This window comes from Semicossyphus pulcher, unplaced genomic scaffold, assembly GCF_022749685.1.
Source record: "Semicossyphus pulcher isolate SPU_LCO1_2020_fin unplaced genomic scaffold, fSemPul1.0.p SCAF_27, whole genome shotgun sequence".
In the NCBI taxonomy this organism is placed as follows: domain Eukaryota; kingdom Metazoa; phylum Chordata; class Actinopteri; order Labriformes; family Labridae; genus Semicossyphus; species Semicossyphus pulcher.
In genome coordinates, this window is record NW_027211701.1 from 5,383,549 (window position 1) to 5,404,494 (window position 20,946).

Consider the following 20,946-nt stretch of genomic DNA (forward strand, 5'->3'; position numbering starts at 1 on the left):
GCCCTCCTCCACGCTCTTCGTCTGCGTCTCAAATTCATAAAGTCCCTGGTGAGATGAGGCCTGTTGTGCTATGTGAAACAGGTGCACCGTGCATGTGTAATTAAAAATGGCTGACAACGTGTATGCGTGTGTGTCCGTCTTTGCATGACTCCTCTCTGTACCTCCTATGTGTGTGCACAGAGAGCCGCGTCAGAGGGATGTGTGTGCAGGAGTGTGTGGGCGAGATGGGGGACTCCCCATTTGGATCATCTCCTGCATGATTAAAAAGTCTCTGCAAGTCATCGGGCTCTCTCTATCTTCCATTACCCCTCCCCGTTATTCACTTCCTGTGTGAGTGGGTGAGGAGGGCGAGCACTCAGGTGGAAAAGTGAAATTGCTTATGGATGTTATGCAACTTCTCCTGCATTTAACCGGGGGACTTCCTTGGGTAATTTCCCTAACCAAACACTATAGTTAGACCCTAAAGCTCCCACTGTTAATAAATTATCTTTGTGCGACGATGCAGTAAATACCTCTGGAGTACACGGTATGCCATGATTTGAGAAAGTAAATTACTATCTCCAAAACTGAACATGTGTTTGTCTGTTCTTACGTCAGCAACACAGTATTTCTCAGCTAACAACAACCATAGCAACTTGAAAAGCTTCACTCCCAGGCTTTAGGGTTTGACTACACTGACACTTAACTGACTGCCACTATAGCTAAAACTTTTATCTTGGCTATAGGCTTGGGAGATCCCCAAGTGGCCCACTACTCAGTAACCCTTGTACCAACAAGGAGTTTGTTCTGCAGCCTCCTCCTCCTCGCTGGCTGTTCAAACTTGCTACTTCTACTCTATTGTGACAGCCTAGCGTGCTCCTATATCTGGCAAAACAGCTTGGAGGGTCAATTCTTGTTCAGTATCCAGCAAGTCAGCCAAAATAAAAAGTTTAATTTGTGTTATTGTTGCTTCTCATAAAACTATGTCTATGTGGCGGGATTTCTAAATACAGTTCTACATATATATATATTTTGATGAAAAAAGTCTTAACTGAAATCGGTGATTTTTTTGACCAGTAGAGGGCAGAATAACGTCAGAGCCAGAGTACAGCCTCAGATATCATAAGCTAAAAAACTAATTACTTCAGGGTTTAAAGAGTAAAATAATAAACAGGATACAATAATACTAGTCCACAGCATAGTACAACCAAACATCGGGATTGCATGGTCAAGAAAGTCAGCATCAGCAGTAGCTCCAATGCAGATGTAGATATTGTGATGGGTGCCACCTACAGGCAGAGACGGCTACTGCAGCTGGAAATTAAACACTTCACCAGCTACAATTTGGTATTTTTTTTCTTAGCTGCCGTTTGGGTGTGCAATTTTTTTTTCTAGAGAAATGTTATTTCCATACTAATTACGACCAGATCATATATTAATATTCGCTATAGTTCACTAGAATTACCATAATAAAGCTGAAACAAAGTTCTCAAACCAGGATGATTACCACACTTTTTTTCCCCGATCACCATAATAGATTTATAAAACAACCAAAGCTTCATGGTGAGAAGCCAAGATTAGTATGACAACCAATTTAATATCAGACAAAATGTGTAATCTCATCTTCTTTCCTCAATTACTGTGTAATGTTTGTATTATATGTTTCTTGTTTTCTTGAGGACTCTATGATGTCACAGGTTGTCACAGTCGAGTTAATCTTTGACCTTTGTGTTGAAAAAACTGCGGTGTAGTCTTAACCATATAATCAGTTAATTCTTTCATTAAAGTTGACATTTGTGCAAGATGTATCCTGAGATAGTAACAACCCTACAATAAGATGCCTTTGCCAGCATGGAGGCATACATATGCCCCAAATGTCCAATTAAATATGAAAGAGTGAATTTGTGGATGATTTACAAGCCAGACGCACGATGTGTCCTTGTCTGTTTTTTACTTAAATTAAACTATTTATTTACTTAATAAATATATATTTTTATTATAATAATTATAATTATTTACAAAACCTTTTTCTGTACTCTATTTCTCATTTTTATGTAGATGCCTTAGCAGGTCACTGTAATTAATATTTCATTCAAAATTCTTTATTTGGCACTGTGTCTTAGAATAAGACTCAAAGCCCATTGTAGGTGCTTTCTGAGATTTAAGGCCTAAAGAGGGTTGTGGGTGGGTCATGGGAATGTTATTGTTTAAATTAGATAATATATAAAAAATTGAGCATATGCATTGTCTTTCCTGTAACTGTTATTTTCTTTTCCCTGATTGCTCAAGAAAAACATTTGTCCGTCTCTTTCAGGATCTTTAGTTTTAATATGGATAATAACTGTTTATTTAAAGGTTAAAACACTTCACTGAACTTAGTTAGGATAGTAAGGATACAAATATTAGATTAAAAGGATTTATAAAATATGCGGCAGTTGTATTTTGACTAATTACTACATTGAACAAACTCAAAATAAATGGGGCAAATAATGAATTACTTCTGGAATAAGAAAATCTTTGGATATTAAGCAAGACAAAAGCGTTGCCTCTTACCCTGACGCTGCAGCCCTACCATGACCTCTGCAAACAGAAAAAGAGAAGCGCAGGAGAGGCTGACGATGGTGAGATATTTGTGACAAGTTCTGTCAAACACTGCGGCAACTCAGCAGTTTAGCTGCTGCTGCCTTCCCCCTCCACAGCAGTTCTTCCTTTCCCTCCTGTCCCTCTGCTCAGTACTGCTCATCCTATACCTTCCTTCCTCTCCATCTCTCGTTTTCCAGTGCATCTATAGCCTGCCTGAAACTTTGCAATGAATAATTGAGATGAATGACAGCGCCATCTCATTAGGGATTCACATAACATGCCATAGCCGGGAGAGAAACGGAGATAGAAAACGTAATAAAAAGATGAAGCTGTAAAGGGAATGAGCTGGTAGTGGTGTGTAACTGTGTGACTGTGTGTGTAGAGGGGTGGGGTTGGGGGACTATGTACTCCCATGACTGAAGTAGAACTCAATGATTGAGAGTACGCTGCCTGTTTGATTGGCAGGATCAAAGAAATGAGGACATCCAGGATTTTTCAGAGAGAAGACTCATGCTGAGAATCATGACTCAACAGTCACTTACTTAGGCCCCCTTTGGAAATACAGGATGTATGAATGTGAGGGAGAGAACGGAGTGTGTATGTGTGAGTGATTTTAAGGGTTTCTGCACATTTTACATATCAAAATTTCACACTTTTCCAATCAAAGATTGGAATCTATTTACATTGTTTATACAAAAATGTTAAAGCTTGATCTTTATGACGCAAGTACGCAAGTTCCAGTCGAACCAGGCGTTACATCTTCAAGCCTCCTACACAATAATTAGAAAAAGAAAATCCAAACACCAGCGCAGAAAGTTTAACAATATTCTGTTGTCAAACGTCTCTGCCTTAAAGGAGCAATTCTCCGCGGAAAAAGCCACTGTCAGTCAAAGCTGGTGTTCTCTGTAATCGATAGAAGCAATAATATTTGAAATTGGCGCCATAGCTGTGGAGAAAGTTGTACAAACAGCTTGTGGTTTCGCCCATTCTACATTCCTACAACACCCAGCATGCATTTCGCCCCAACCTCTGCAAGGATCGACCCAGCGAGAGACGCTGGAGGGAAATACTACCGTTTTGCTGCAGGCAACGGCTCAGAGCGGTACAGAATCTGAAATACACCGAAAATATACTGGTGGATCGTCTAAAAAATCTTCTGGTCTGCAGACCACATTTCAAACCTGATGGTTTTGACATCGGAGGCAGGCGTCCTAGATTGAGCAAGTGTAGTTTAGCAAGCTCCCTGGCCTCCGCCAGATGACGTGTTTTACGTAGTGTGGCGGAGGTTTTCCAGAGCCCATTGGAGAAGCAGATGGCATCCTCCAAAGGCACAGAGCGAAACAGATTTTTTTTCTACCATAATGGCATTAGCTCCCAATAATAGCATGATAAGACTGAGGCACCTTTCACACATGCACTCATCTGACATTTTCCTGGAAATTTCAGGACCTCTGCCTTGACATTTTCTAGAGTTACCCTTTCACACATGTCCCTCACAGCGGGAGATTTTTCCCTGTTGGACGTGGGGGTGCAGGGGCAGAGAGGGGCGACTCATCCTATGATTTTTCTTTTTTTATCTGTCAAAAAGATCATCAGCCACGACCTATTAACTTAATGGACACTCTGGAAACAGCACACTTGCGCCTCGTCTCTCACACACAGACGTCCGCTGGTGCATCCCTCTTGTGAATGCATTGATTTGAGATGTGACGTCTTCTGTCAAATATAGAAGTTCTTAATTCTGTTGTGTGTAGTAAATGGTAAATGGACTGTACTTATAGCACTTTTCTAGTCTTTGCGACCACTTAAAGCTGCTTTTACACTACATATCACATTCACCCATTCACACACACATTCATACACTGATGGCAGAGGCTGCTACGTAAAGTGTAAACTGTCAATCAGTTATCACATTCATGGTGGCTATGCCACCGGGAGCAATTTGGGGTTCAGTGCCTTGCCGAAGGACACTTCCACATGTAGCCTGAGGGAGCTGGGGATCGAACCTCCAACCTTCCAATTGAAAGAAGACCGACTCTAGCACTGAGCCACAGCCGCCCTAGCCGTAGTGTCTGTCTCACTAGTCGGGTTGGATCATTTCGACACCATCGTCTTTAACGACGAGCCTAGTTCACGCGGCTCACCTGCTGCCGTCAAAATGAGTGAAAAAATACTAAACGCGAGTTGTGTTATTTGGGGAACCTTGTTAAACGTGCAGGTCACGATGAACGTCAACAGAGCAGATACATGTAGGGAGAGAGATGCAGAGCTGCTGTGTACAGTTACAGCAGGTGAAGGTGTGTGGGGAGAAGATTAAGGTAGTTTTGTGAACAAACACTAACATATGGTGGAGAACAATGAAGCACAGTTATAATGTAATTACAATATAACTTTCTTTAAAAAGGGTGACATACTGCTCGCTGCAATACCCCCCCAAAAGCATGTGTGAAAAGGGCTTAAGTAACAAACTGATGAATAACAATAAATGAATCGCCCCCCAATATTTGTCTGTATCTTTCATACATAATAACATTAAAAGACTTGGGAAAAAGTCTCCCACACAGTGGTAAACATTTGGATGGAGTTGGCTGCCTGTGCAAAACGGCATGAAAAACACTCTGCTTATTTGATCTGCATTTTATATCCAAGGAAATCAGAAGAAAGGAAATACACTTAAAACATCTACACTCTCTTCTTGCCCACGCTTAATAAAACCTAGGAGTTACTAAAGTTTAATTCCACTGAGTTTGAAATGTCCCCCACTTAGCCACTAATAGGTCATAATTACGAGGGATAATTTCACCCTGTGTGCTGCACGCCAACTGTGTGTTTACATGCGTGTTTGTCTGTGCAGATGCCCCACCTCCAGCTCCTGCTCTCTCTGCAGGGCGAACTGTTTAAACGATTTGACGATAATTCCAGCGTTGGAGCAGTCGTAGACAAAGATGGACGGGCTCCCCATCCACGTCTGCAGGTCGTAGATGGACAGCGGGATGTACTGGGTGTAGTTCTGCAAGAGAAAAACAGAGAGATGAGAGGGAATAAGAGGAACTGTGCATCATGCTGTTCCTGATAACTCACTTCCATAGATTTATGTTTAATTATTTACTCCGGCTCGTCATCTCTTTGATAAAGAGTCTGAGGAGCGGGGAATAGAAACAGTTGAATAGAGGAAATGGAGAGAGACAGAAAAATGAGGTTGACGGGAACACAGAAAGAGACAATGAGTTAGAAATCTAATAACTTCAGTGCTATGAAAGCTGTTAAATCCTATACTTATTGGGCTATTTGGTTCCACACCCTTTCCCCAGCATTATTTCAACAACAAATGCACACTCATCTCCTATCAGCTGCTGGTGACACAGCAGTTTTATTTTACGGGAAAAGGTGTAAGTATGAGGAGGAAAATGTGGAGGAAAAGGAAGGAGAGAAGAGGAGGAGAAGAGGACATAAGGCCCGAGGGTGTACTGGAGACATGGAGGAAACAGCTAAGCCGAGACAGCAGCGGTGCATCATTGAGAGTGGGTGCTTACTTATAGGACAAGGAGATGAACAACTGAAGATTTTATGTGCAATTTGCAAGTCACTCAGTCTCTGCAGTGGACCAGTGATGCTAATATCACTGCATGCAGGTAGGCTATGAGGAACACTTTAATGTTTGGCTGTTGAGCAAGTGACGACCTCCAGGAGAGAAAGATTAAGCATCAAAAACTGCAGTTCCTTCCAGGTCCACTTGAGGCTGCTCTGCAAGGGAGTCAATCCCCATAAAGATCAAGATGAAAATGGCTACATTTTACAGCAGAATTAAGAATTAAGTTTACAGCCTGGTAAAAACATATTTATATTCTCTATTTTCAAGATTTCCCCAATCAAGAAAACTGCATGGGGATTACATTTTTATACAAATTAACCATGTAAATTATCATAAGGCCAAATATTGTAGTATTTATATTTCCAAAAAATGTTTAAAGTAGTGTGCCTAGTACTCAGATGGCAATAACACACTGCCTGCCACAAACCAAAGGAGGAAACTAGTAAGCCAAGTCGTTGTTAACCTTTTCTGCTTTGACGTCCCGGCCGTAGTCAGAAAGCACAGGGGAGACTTATTGTTCTGCTCCAGGGCTGAAGCTGTAGCTAGCTTAGCTCACTTTAATACCATGCAGCAAGCATCACACGGGAGCTCGGCTTGAGTATTGAGGAGTCGTAGGCTTTATTGTGCACAAACAGCCTAAACTGTACATTACTTCCTTTTTTTTATACAGCTACCGATCACTCTTTACTCTGCTCCTTGCTGCTCTGGTTCATGACACTAAACGTAACACAATTCCGTTCTCTCTCATCCCACTCCTACTCACTTAGCTCTTCCCAAAACAGAGCTACACTTAATATAAGACCATGCAACAGCACTGATCATCTCAACACCAACGCACTTCAGAAGCACCATATGTATCACTTTGTACCCAATATGTAGTTGTTGTTTTTGGCAAAAAAGTATCGGGGGGGATGTTAGTGTTTGATATAATTTCGGATCACATCTGCTATAGCCTGATGACGATATAGCCTCTGGGTACAACTGTGAACATGTCGGGGCATTTAGCCAGCAGCTGGTGATAAACGACTTCCGTTTCCAGAAAAAGAAACCGTTTTTCTTGTGATTGACTTTAATTAACGGGTCTTACCTTTGCAGAAATTTCAACACCATAATGCAGATTAGTAACAAGTAAAAAAGAAGCTGCTTTCGTGATACAGGGAATTAATCTCAAGTTGAATTATAGATCTAGAATGGATTGTTAGCTGTTAGCATGCAGATGTCTGTTTAAAGGTAAATCATCATCAGATGACCGCTGATGGGAGCCGGACTACAAGCGTAGTACAAACGGAAACCACAACACTTGTCGTCCTGGAAACCCTCGGCCCTGCCTACAGATGTAGAATCTGTAAATAGAGATTAGTGTACGACATAATTTGAACATGAATGCCACATCACGTTGAATTCGTTCAAACTTGATTTTTGGAAAAGGGGCAGCACTACTCTACACTCATTATAACTGTCTCGTTCTTTCAGTGTTTGTCATTGATGTATTTGTAGCAGCCCGCGTATAGGAGTCTGGATTGTTGTTGCCTTTTCCCCTCAGAGAATACTGAGATTATTTCCCTGATCGCATTATAATTGCTTTTTGATGCATAAACACACCCTGTGACATCTTACAAAAGATAATCAATGGAAGTCCATAACTACTGTGTGTGAAAATGTAAACATATGTCTTCTTTATTGGTATGGTACCTTGTTGAAGACCCAGATCTCTCCATTGACTGTGGGCCGTGGCACCCCATGGCCGTTGTAGTGGAAGAGGACTCGCTCCTCTTTGGCGTTGCGTCTCAGCGACGTGCACAGCTTCTTCACCTCGTCCACTGTGGGGTCCAGACTCTGTTTGTAACGCGCCTGAAAAACAGAAACATCACACAATACATTTACACATTCACCCTTTATTATGCCTGTAAATTGTAAGGGATGTTAAGAGAAGACCAAGCATTAAAAAGCTGTTCATCATGTTATGCTGCATTACCCGCTGGTATTGTCATTGTTTAAATAAATGTAACATCCAACAAAAAATACGACAGGGTGCGATAACAGCATTTAAGAACACAGACACAGATCCACAAGAAACTAAGTAGGACGTCTTTTCCTATTTCTTGTTGTAATGTGCATCACAAGGCCTTATATGAGCGAGGAGCTGACAGCACACAGTCAGGGTCATCCAACAGTGACTTAAATAAACAAGACTCACAGTGATGTTTACTTTCAATACGCACATTTCTATGGCTGGCAATCAGGAGAACACATTTTCTCTGAGTACAATGAAACACGGCCAAGGCTCATACTTTCACCAGAACTCTAAACTATAGAGAAAACAGATTGGATTTTTATGTTTGACATGTCAAATTATTTTTATATTTTCAAGTTGAAAGGTACAGTCTGATGTTAATTGTCATTAAAGTGATGGAAACAGCTCGACATGTCAGGCTGACCTGCATGCAGCTGAGAGGCGAAAAAGATGCTTTTCTTGTTCAAAAAACTGGAAAATTCACGGACTACCAAAAAATACAGGAGAGAGCAATCGTTTGTGAACAGAACAGCCTCTCAAAGTGAAGATGTACTGACAAAAGAGGACACAAAATGTGTCAAAAACTTCTACAACACTAATTAATGAGCTGGGTGATAAACTGATCAACTCAATCAGATTTATCAATTTTATTTTTTTTACTGCCAACTTAGTGAAATAAAGCACCGAACCGCCAACACTTTCCTTAACACTTAGAGGTAAAATATCTTTATGGCAGCATGCACAAGCACCAATCATTGTGAGGGGCTTGTTTACTACGAGGCTACTCGATGGATGTGGTTTGGTTTTTCAGCGTTCAAGCTTGGGCAATCCACTGTCCAAACATTTGCTTCAAGGGGGCAACAAGATCCAACAGCAGCACAACTAATCTATACCAGCAGACATACCCAGCCAAGCAAGTGAAGCATGTTGTACAGCCCATAAACACCTGCTATAGAGCAGATAACATTTAGGGAATAAAGTGAATGAAAATTGCAAATCGGGTGTTTTGGTTTAAAACTCAATACCCTGAGAGCCAAATTGAAAACCAAAGTTGTAAAACAAAGAAAAAGTCAAATTAAAAATGTCTGCTTTAAAAAGTGAGAAACTTCATGCAGGGGGAGATATTCTCATTGTTTTGGGCATCCCAAAAAATAAAGATCTGACTCAGTGCAGCAACAAAGAAGCTGGCAGACAGTTAGAGACATTTTGTTTGCAATGATACAATATTGATTAACTCAAACAAAGATATTGTTCTTTGAAAGATGTTGAACGTTTAAAAAGCTCTTTCACACTCTGAACAATGAAGACTAAAGGCTGAAAAACTCAACTCGTCAAACCACAGGGTGACAGCATAATGAACAAATGGTCTTCTTTTGCAGACACACAGACAAATGCTACAAAAAGGTTATTTGTGGGTAAATAAGGAAGCTCATACAAGGTTTTACACTTCAGAGTGTGAACTTTAAACAAGCTGTTGATAGTAGAAAGGGTAACATTTTTCAGTTCGGTAAAACCTCTTGTATAACATTGTTTTTACAAATCAGGCACAGCAGTCTATTTGAGCATAGTTATACGCAGAAGCACATATTTTACACATAAACAAACTCAAAAACACAGAACGCCGAGTGCGAGGTGGTGCTACTGTTGTTTTACTGCGGGCAACTTGTTTTCTCGGCCACCTGCTGCGTAGTTTAGATCACACTTCAGCAGTCTGAGTGATTTTATAAGAGTGAAGTCAGCGTGATACTCGTGCCTGTACCCGTGAGTCTGTACAGAGTGGAAGGGCTCTTCGAGAAACTTTACAGGAGACGGAGGACACTGTTTGTTTGTGCTCCTTCAGATCATTGCATTAAGTGTTTGTGTGGATGGAAGGGACACAGAGGTGTCAACTAGTTATGCAACAGAAAAGCACCCAGTTAGACTGGTCTGAATCACTATCGCACTCGCCAAAGCCCTTCGGTTACATAACTAACATGCCTTTTACCATCAGCCTCCCTCCTGTCAAATGGCTTTGAATCAAAGGAGAAGCCACAATGGAGCGGCTGTGGCTCAATCAGAAGGTTGGGGGTTCAATCCCTGACTGCTACATTTACATGTCCTGCAAGACACTGAACCCCAAATTGCTCCCGGTGGCACAGCCATCGGGTATGAATGCAGTGATCTGATTGGACATTGGCACTTAGGCCTTTGCCATCAATATGTGAATGAGTGTGTGAATGGGTGAATGGGCATTGAGTGTAAAAGCAGCTTTGAGTGGCAAGACTAGAAAAGTGCCATATAAGTACAGTCCTTTTACCATATTTTCACTTCAACTTTGAGACGGACTTAATCACTCAATTACAGGGCTGACACACAAGCCTTTTACACTGCCAGTTCAACTCGGGATTATTACGCCACTTTTGCGCCCTGTCTTCTATGTAAAATGCACAGAGGCCGAATGGTGGGGAGAAGTCGTTCCACCTCTGAGCCAGCATTGGAGGCAATGACAGAGGCTTAACAGAGGCGAAACCAATGCCAGAACGCTGTGTGAAATCACACACTGGGGGCGGCTTTACGCCGGCATTGCACGCTTCAATGTATAATGGCAAAGGCAACATAACGACAGAGCTTCGTTACGGCGCTGTGGCAGAATTGCAATGTAAAAAGGGCTATAGAGGCAGACCATTTACCACCACCAACCATTCGTGCTACTGTAACACTCACACCTACGGGCAAATTAAGAGTCAGCATTGAACCTAACGAGCATGTCTTTGGACTGTGGGAGGAAGCTGGAGTAACCAGAGGGAACCCACGCTTGCACGAGGAGAACATGCAAACTCCACATAGAAAGGCCCACTACGTCTGATCCAGGATTCAAACCAGGAACCTGTGAGGTGACAGCGCTAACCCCTGCACCACCCCCTCATTATTTACCTCAAATAGAGAAAGAAGCAGGCTTTTATATGAAACAGGCTCAAATAAGTGACAGGTCCTTCAAAGATAATGTGCGTGTTTACAGCAAAAACTCCATCAGTACAGCAGGCGTCATACTCACGACTCTGCTGCTTAAAGTTCATTTATTTTGATTGAAGAAAGTGACACCTAACACTCCCTGACGTGTCACAATAAAACCTGTTTAAGATCCCTTTCTATCTTATTGATGTTGTTCATTTTCTCAAATATCACTGTATCAAATAACAAACACATTTTCCTTCAAATTTAACATCAATCTACCATGTCTCTATTCAACCGTACGTCACTGACTGAGTTCAAGGATAAAAAAATAACATAATATTTCAGAAATAAAACCAAAACAGCTAAATCCATGACGAACAAGACAACCTGATGAAAAACAAATAGCAGCTCCTTCTCCTTGTAGACTCATCACTCTTTGGTGTTTGTGTTCCTGCTGAGAAAGCGCTGACGTTATCATCCAGATTTTAAATCCTAAAAATAAAACTTGCATGAGATTATTTGAGTCTTAGAGCTGTGCTGGAGGTTCAAGACTGGATCTGTTAACACGTCAAATAACAAAATCATCTCTGCAGAACATCGGTACAGATCAAGGGTGCATGGACCAGATTTGTCCTTTAAATGCCAGGACGGGGTGATGGAGATAAATCTGAGATAAACAGATAAACACTTCTGTAGTTTTGGCCTTACTATTATTTAATACTGGCTTGTATTTAAGAACTTACCAAATTCTATTATTTAGCAAAACCAAACATGATTTTAAGAGTTGTTTTTTCTGTGTAAAGTCAATGTGTTAAATTCATATTACAACACTTCTCACCCATATTGTAGATGTTTATTGTATGAATTACTCTACAAAGGAGCCGTACAGAGAGATTATCCTAAAATTTAAATAATTGAAACATCATATTATATTATCATTTAAGGGAGTAATTCTCCCCTGGAAAAAGCCACTGTCAGTCAAAGCTGGTGTTCTCTGTAATGGATAGAAAACAATACTATTTAAATTTGGCCATAGCTGTGGAGAATGTTGTACAAACAGCTTGTGGTTTCACCCATTCTACATTCCTACAACACCCAGCATGCATTGCGCCCCTCCCTCTGAAAGGAACGACCCAGCGAGAGATGCTGGAGTGAAATACTACCGTTTTCGCTGCAGGCAATGGCTCAGAGCGGTAATCCCAAACACGACAAGAATATACTGATGGATCGTCTAAAACATCTTCAGTTCTGCAGTCTACATTTCAAACCTGACGGTTTTGAACGAGACATGACATCACAGACGGGCGTCCTAGATTGAGGAAGTGTATTTTAGCCAGGTCCCTGGCCTCCGCCACAAGACGCGTTTTACGTAGTCTGGCGGAGGTTTTACAGAGCCCATTGGAGATCCGGATAGCGCCCTCCAAAGGCACAGAGCGAAATTGCATTTTTTTCCCACCATAATGGCATTAGCTCCCCATGATAGCATGATAGGACTGAGCTTGAAAATCGGCGAACTGGCCTTTTAAATGATTCTAGGTGCTCTAATCCTAATTCTTTATCACAATTTGTAGTCCTGAACTGTGGAATAAAATGATCCCTTTCTAATTGTTCACCACTCACACATCCTTCATCAAAGATGCCACATTTCAGCTTCCTGTATCTGGATGAGTTTTAACTGCAGAGTGAGATAGCAGAGCTGCGACGCTGATTTGATTTGAGTATAATCTGATAAGAGTGTCTGAATGCCGAGAGACGCAGCGCTCATCCTGATGATATCAAGTGCTATCTGAATGGCATAATGGTGTTAGTGTGGATCCTGCAGTGATGGAGGTATCTATCTGAAATCAGAGCTGGTACTGTAAGGGAGGCGGGTTGTGGGAAGGGAGGTGTAACTCTGACAGGAGAGCGCTGAATGAGATAAGGAAAGAGAGGCAGGTGGGACAAGTGTTTACTCTCACCTGCGCGTAGCTGCAAATGATTCCCAATCGTATTTAGAAGCTTTAGCTAAGCTGATCATTTACATTCATGACAGTCTGGTTTATTAGATTCAAGTGGCATAGAGAGATTAAGACAGATTCATACTTATGAGGAGGGCACACAGGAGAACACGCAACCTCAATTTTGTGGGAGAAGGAGCCTTCAGTATGTGTGTTTCTTTATTTTTGATGTGTATGTGTGTGTATGTGTGTGTGTGTGTGTGTAGATCTTGACTTGATCTCCTAACATTAACCACCACGACCTGAAGGGGGAGCTCCAGCCTCCTGTGGGGGCCGACTCTCTGCAGAGGTTGGTACAAACTGCAGCTGTCTGCCTGCCTCCACTTTACCTCGCAGCACCTCTATAAAAAAACACCTCCATTACATCCATCAAGGCCACAGGAAACAAACTCTGTTCTAAAGGTGTGTTCTGTGCTGGCTCCGTTGCCATTCATCAACATGTCACTTCCTGAGAACAGGCGACCTTTTCAAAGTACCGTAAGCAGTCAGGATGCAATTAAAACACCGACTGTTGAGCTGTAAGGTGCAGCAGGAGCCACGCGGGCTGTCACACACATCAGGACACATTTTAGACAACAAAAAAAGGCGATGTCTGAGGTGACGGCAAACAACTAGACGCAAGTAAGAAAGTCAAGAAACATTTAAATTCACAATCGTGATTGGGCTCTTATTATTTTTAGATTTAAAGTCAGCCTGTGTAAGTACATTACTCTTCCATTAAGAGCTTCTACTTCAAAAGAAACACCTACCAAAAACATTCATCAACATTATAAATCAACATTCATGAAAGTGAATGCTTTAATAATCTTGAAGTATGCAGTGTATTAACAAGGGATACAACTTAATGGAATGCATGCCTATATTGACCCGTGTGAAATCTTTTAAAGTTAAAGGGTATGAAACCTTTAAAGGACATGTTACCTTGGCTGTGACAGTGACAGCAGCAGCCACTTGTTGTCTCAGAGAGGAAATGAGTAAAGTCAACCCCTGTCCTCTCGAGCACCAATCAACACAAGAAGTAACACTGGGCTTGTTTTGATGTGAAGGAAACCAAAGAAACAGAAAGCAAATGAAAAACTAAAAACTATGATTGTCATTCTCACATAAGCAAAGCCGAGCACTGCACTCCAGCACGACCAAACAAGGTCCACAGAAGTGTTTCATTTCAGCAGACCTATGTCTGCATGTGGCTGTGGATAACAAGGGGTTTCCTGGAGTTGCAACAGAGAGGCAGTTCTCCACCGCTGGACACAGACCTTTACTAACAGCACAACACAACAACTTCTGTTTCTATTTAAAAAATCCTTTATCTGTAATGTAAGCAAGTCGTTTAATTATTCTTGAACAGGCAGAAAACTGTAACATGTTTCCATTAATGAGCTTTATTTTTAAAAGAATGCCCTTAAACTCTTTTCTCTGTATTTTCCTCTTAGGTCAGACAGACCTGACAGCTTAACTGCAAATTAAAAGAATGCACTTAATTTCATCGGTATCGACCAAAAAAGCTTTAAACATTAAATATATTCTTCTAATGTAATTCACTACAGTCTGATACAGAGGGTTGCAGTATGCACCTTTGGAAATGTACAAGCGAGATGTGATGGTCCCTGCAATGCACCGATACCGATACCAGTATCGGGTATCGGGCGGTATTGGAGCTTAAGTACTCGTACTCGTAACACTATGAGGAGTACCACACCCGAATACCACTTTACAGCTTGATGTTAGACTCTTGTTAGTTAAGCAGGTAGACGGAGAAGTAAAGTTGAGTATTAAAATGTCACCAACAGTTGCAGTTGTATCATTATGTCTATTTACTTTGTTACAGTCAGAAAGGGAAGGACATCTGATGAAAATTAAACATGTTTTTAAGTCATTATGTCATATAATGATATCATTAAGTATTCATATCAGTACACGGTATCGGCAAGTACCCAAATGTAAGTACTAAAAAAGTGGTATCGGTGCATCCGTACATGCAATACACTGGAAATAATGTGTGTATATATCAGTAACAGTGTCAGCAATAGCCAAAAAATAGTATAAAATATTCTACATATTTTATGCAATACTGGAATGCATATCAGTATAGTAAGAGCCAGGAGCAGCGCACTCTTTCTATTTATTCAAAATAGAATTTACTTAGAAGAGACTCAATTATATATAAAACTGTGAAAACAAAAATCAAATCATTAGATTCCCAAAAACACTAAAAGAAACATTACTTTCCCAAGGAGCCAATAGTCACTTCAAACCAATTGGACACTGTCTTCTGGTCTTGTCAGAAGAAAGTTAGGTTACAGACAGATTTCAACAAATTCAATGAAACACCTTAAACAGCACAGAGACAGCCACAAACACAGAAGCACACAGCTCGGTAGACTCAGCTGTGGACCATCTCGAAAAATGTCTCCTTCAGGGTGCTTGGAATTTTGAAAAGGCCACTTCTGTACCACATGGCACAGAAGAGGGTTAAGCAGGTCTCTGTCACGCACAGCTGCAGAGTGTCACTGTGAAAAGCATGACGTCAATGATGACACTGTGAGTCAGTGTAGTCTAGGTCAAGGCGGTATGAGGCAGCTAATAACGGTGTATAATAATGGCACCTGAACAGTCACTTTCATAACACCTCTCCTGCTCATTCTTACCTCACTCTCAGGGAGGTCCGGAGAGTGGATTTAGTGGATTTATTAAATATTGGGGGGTTCTTTAAACTTGCATCAGCCACATTTGAATTAATGATGCCTTTAAAGCTGCGTCAATGATCCCCGTGTTTTCATGTCCTTGAAGCTCCTCTACCACTAGTCAATGACGTGCTTATGAAAATGAGTTTGATAAACAAGGATTAATGGAGAGAAGGATGTTTTTGCAACATTGTTCAATTTAATTTGTGAAAATTAATAAGTAAAGATTTTTGATAGCAAGACTACAAAAGGGAAAATTACAACTAGGGCTGTATCAGACTCAGAATGTATCAGTTTAATCTATTTTGGCTCTTCAATAAAAAGCAATGACTATACAATCATTCGTTTTTAGCTCAAGGTCACACTAAACTCCCGTATAAACCTACATAGGTTTTCACCGGAAAGATGCAAGTTTCCCAGAAGATCAGCTGTCGTCTGAACATTTCCAACCTCGCTACTCTCCAAGTGTTTCAAGTTACATCATTATTGTTTTTTCTCAGCTATACAATTTGACCAGGGCGCTGGTTTAGCTCAGTTTGTAGAGCAGGCGCCGCATGTATAGAGGCTGTAGTCCTCGACGCACTGATCGCAGGTACAATTCCCGGTCTGCCGATCCATTTGGTGCACGTCATCCCCCACTCTCTACTCCCCACATTTCCTGTCTCTCTTCAGCTGTCCTATACGATAAAGGCAAAACACCCCCCCCCCAAAAAATATAATTTAACCAGATAAAGGACCTTAGTTAGCTAGTGAGCTAAATATAGTGCCAACTAGCTTTGTAGCGCCCGAGGCCCTGCTAAAAGGGTCTGAACAGAATAACAATTACGCTTGCTAAAAGCAAGTATATCTCTGGCTTTAGTCCTACTGATTGGGGACATTTCTGGGAGAGGTCTGACTTGAAACCCTACACTGACCTGCAGCCAGTCATGAGATCTCAACTGGAAAAGATACAAGCAAAAGGAACATTTCCCAACAGGGATCCATAAAGTGTACTAATTCAAATTTAGCTGAGAAAGTGAGCCAGTTTGTCGAACAGCAGTGAGCGCTCTGGTGAGCAGACCCACACATTGGTAGTCTTTTCCCCAGTGACAGCAGCCCTGCTGGGGCCAGGGAGTCCGGGCTGAGTCAGTTCACAGCAGGTCGCACGGAGCAGAGGGAGAGATGACACGTCTCCCTCCTTCACACCTCCTGTCGAGACTACGTTACCCATGCTGCCACTTCTCAGGCCCATAACTACAGCGTCAGAGGTGTGGATGACTGCACATTTGAGGAGCTGTAGTCAAAAATGCCACCTAGATAAAGTAAAATAATCACCAAAAAACCACTTAAAGTTTGTGAGGGCATTATGTGTTCCAACCTGATGAAACAGTAACACCGATTTCAGTTCTTCATCATCTGATCTTGTGTTTAAGACGACGCTGGAAGAGAGCAGCAGGAGTCAGAGCACTGCTGCTGCAGCTGACTAAGTGACATGGCTTATGTAACTGGCAGAAGGGCCAAATGTACTAAGTGTTAGTGGAATGTACATTTAACAAGAAAAGTATTTCAAAGGCAAAGTGCTAAACACAAGTTAACCAACTGTTTCATTCGACTTTTTGAAAACTGCTTCAAACACATCCGTCCTCCACCATCATCCTCACTGCTCAGACTTTTACATCTGTGCAGAAGCTGAGCCGGGAAATCAATGAGGCTTTCTCTCTTCTGACAGCAACAGACCTCACTTCCTGAAACCTTTTATTACTCAGACTTCCCTTTCATCTACTGGCATTTTGTGTACACATCCAATCATAGCTTTATTCATTTCCCTCATGCTCCTTAACTCGTGGATGCTTTGGATACTTTCCAGATCGGGATCAGGTGGGGATTGGTTGCTTTCTAGGGCCGAACAATTAATCAAAATGTTATCAAAATCGAAATATGAGCTGTTGCAAATCTCAGGAGGCACAATGTTTGTTCAAGGTGAAATGTGTGTGAAAACACCATTTTAATATAAATATTGTGCTGCAGTACAGACTGTTAGATTTTCAATAATATTTTTCGAAATAGTTCAGCCCTACTTTCCACCAGTACATATTACGAAAGCCGGGCGATCAATCGATTTTACTAATTCACCACAACTTATGGTTTAGGATGAAGTTACACAAAAGTAACAATAGTTTCATTTAGACACAGGTAAAATGGGCCCTGGGGGCCCACGAACCATAGCCTGGGGGTCTGTGGAATAATTATAATACAATTATAATAAATTATAAAATTGTGCTGTATCATTACAAACTGTGTGTCTAGATGATGAGGACCATTTGTGCCACTCACAGTGGGGACTAGAGGATATTGTTTTCCTTCATGCCGTGACGTGTTTTACGCTGTTGAGTTACAATGGTGTTAGATAGCGGTGGCTAGCTGTGCTAAATGTAAACATCCACACTCCAGGCGCAACACTGAGACAGTTATACATCTGCATCGATCATTTTTCTGAAGAGGATTACGCAAAACTAACGGCAAATGATCCAGCTGGACTGTTTCTTGCTCTTCATGGTGGAGACGAGAGAAGACTTTTATGAACCAGAGAACACAGAGGAGGCCGACAGAGAGACAGGGGAGAACTTCTGTGGTTGTTTGGTGAGTTGTTTCATTTGGCTCTAGCTTTCCTGATGGTTAGGTACAGTATTGCTCTCTCGTAAGAGTCCAGCTGGATCATTCAGCGTTGGTATTGCATAATCCTCTTCAGAAAAATGATCAGTGCAGACGTATAACTGTGGAGTATGAATGTTTACATTTAGCGCAGCTAGCCACTCTCAATGAAGTTTGATTTCAGCACTTTCTGACACAAACAGCTGACATACAGTATAAAACACTTCACGGTATGAAGGAAAACAATGTCCTCTGGTCCCAACCCTGAACGGCACTTTGTCGTTTTTATAATATTGTATTTACCTTAGTTTGTTATCTCTTCTACAAACCGCTGATCCGACACCGTACGCTGCAGGTGTAGTAACACGTATGTGTTGCGGCCCACACAAAGTAGCGCCAAATAAAGAGGCTTTCTAACTGAAAAGTGAAAAGCGATGAAATATTCAAATATAGCATAGAAATTGATACCACTCCTGATTTGTAGGTGACACGTCCTTATATGTGGATAAATTGCTGCTGCAGTGGCATACAGCCTATCTTCCGTGCCGACACTCCTGCTGGTTTCTCAATACAGGGGCCATGCTGTCCGGCATCCACTGTATGTAGTACACTTACTTATGATAAGTATCTCATACAACCCCACTTCAAACAAACCGAACTATCCCTTTAAATGTTCAGGTATTCACCAAAGAACACTTTCTTCTCTTATGTCAGAGTCATTTGAGACTCCAAAACTGTTAAACATCACAGAACAAAGGACACTCAAACAGTTTGTTATTAGCATTTGTAACTCGGTGATTCACGATCAGATTCTGGAACCTTTAATAGGCTGTATTAGATGAGAATCTCTGTGAACATGTGATGTGTGCTTGTTTGTGTGTATGCAGTGTACATGTGTGTGATACATAAGGAGCACAGAGACCTCTAAAGCACCAATCCAATTAAAAGCCGAGTTCCGAGCAGCTCTTAGAAGTCTTTGTGTTGTTTGTGTCTTTGTCTGTGTAATACACTGACTTTATGTGGAGGCAGATGCTGATGAAAACTGAAACCTGAGGAGCTCTGAACAAACCATTTAGAATAACACTCACAGTGTCTTTGAACCACGACTCACTGTCTGTCGTTTTGGCTCTCGCACATTAGATTAAAAACACAACAATAGCTTTGTGGAGATTCAAATGTAGCTCAAAGTTGAACTGAATTTCTGCAAATGAATATTGACTACAGTTTTATGAATGCCAGGGGTTCAGCACACCCATATGAACAGCTGCTGGCTCTGGTTGTCATTAACACAGTGCAGCAGAAGAGACTGACATGAGATGATGTAATTAAATCAATCCTCAAACATACAAAAACAATTAGCAATATCTGCTGGGATCTATTTAACGGACACCAGCTACCAGCGTTCCGTTTCAGCTCTCTGGTGATTGGCAGTTTCACTCTAATTAGCATGAGCGCTGCAATCTGGTTTACTACAGCAGTATGATCCCAAAATACACACATCTTTCTGTGATTTAATTGCAATAAAAACATCACAGGATGCCAAAATAAGTACATGATGACGTTGAGATGTAAAAAGGAAAAATGTATGCTAAGTCAGCTCTGTATGCAGGACTAAACAAACAGAGAACTTACAAACTGGTTATTCTTGAATGAAGTTTAGATCCTTCGTTTCTGATGAAACCTCAGGACCTCAATAAAATCTCACCACTGATTTTCCTGACACAGCGTCCCTAGGGGCGGCTGTGGCTCAGTGGTAGAGTTGGTCGTCTCTCAATCGGAAGGTTGGCGGTTCGATCTACATAGGGCAGTCTACCTTGGGCACGAAAGATTAGAGATTGGCATGGTAGCCTTTGCCAAGCGGGACTGTGTGTGAAAGGGTGAATGTGACAGTCGTGTACAAGTGCAGTTCACTAAGTTGAATTTCTCACCGGATTCCAAATTCAACCCTGCACATACACAAATGATGAGTTCACACGTTGCCTAGTGCTTCACTTTTGGTTTGAACACATCTTAAGTGGTAAAGACTCTTTTAAAATCCATTAGAGGCTTATTTCCTTCTATAGTGACAAAGATTTCAAGCGTCCTTTAGCACAACACATGAGGACAGGGTGATCGCAAGAGCTAAAATATACATGCTTCTAACACTTCTGTGAAACTTTAGATTATGTGCAGTTTAACTATTTATCAGTGAAACAGTCCAACAAGGCAAAAAATCGAATGTTTCCTTTGTCACACAGAAAGCACCTGAGAGGCACAGCGACCTGTGATCCTACAGAAGCATTCAAGCAGCTATTCTTAACCCGAGCAGCCAGCTGCCTGTAACAGCGCTCTCCTCGGCTCTAATCAACTGCTGCCCTCATTTCCAGCCACCCGCAGGGAGAGTCACACCAGTTAGTGATTGAGGAGAGATTGGAGCGGGCAGGAGTGGCACAAGCCATTAGCCTGGAGACAGAGCTGAGCTACTGCTGCTGTCTGTGACTCTTCGTGACGTTGTGATTCTGTGTCAACGTGCTTTTATTCAGGTGGTGTATT

The 20,946-nt window shown here is 41.5% G+C and overlaps 1 protein-coding gene across 1 annotated transcript in view; it reads right to left on the reverse strand.

Moving 5' to 3' along the window:
* rptor (regulatory associated protein of MTOR, complex 1) overlaps nt 1–20,946 on the reverse strand; it is a 201,080-nt gene that overhangs the window by 130,407 nt on the left and 49,727 nt on the right. The window contains exons 5-6 of the mRNA XM_069676908.1: nt 7,847–8,005; nt 5,426–5,572 (exon numbers count right to left, since the gene is read on the reverse strand). Of these exons, the coding sequence (XP_069533009.1) occupies nt 5,426–5,572; nt 7,847–8,005 (306 nt within the window). The remainder of the gene's footprint in view (nt 1–5,425; nt 5,573–7,846; nt 8,006–20,946) is intronic.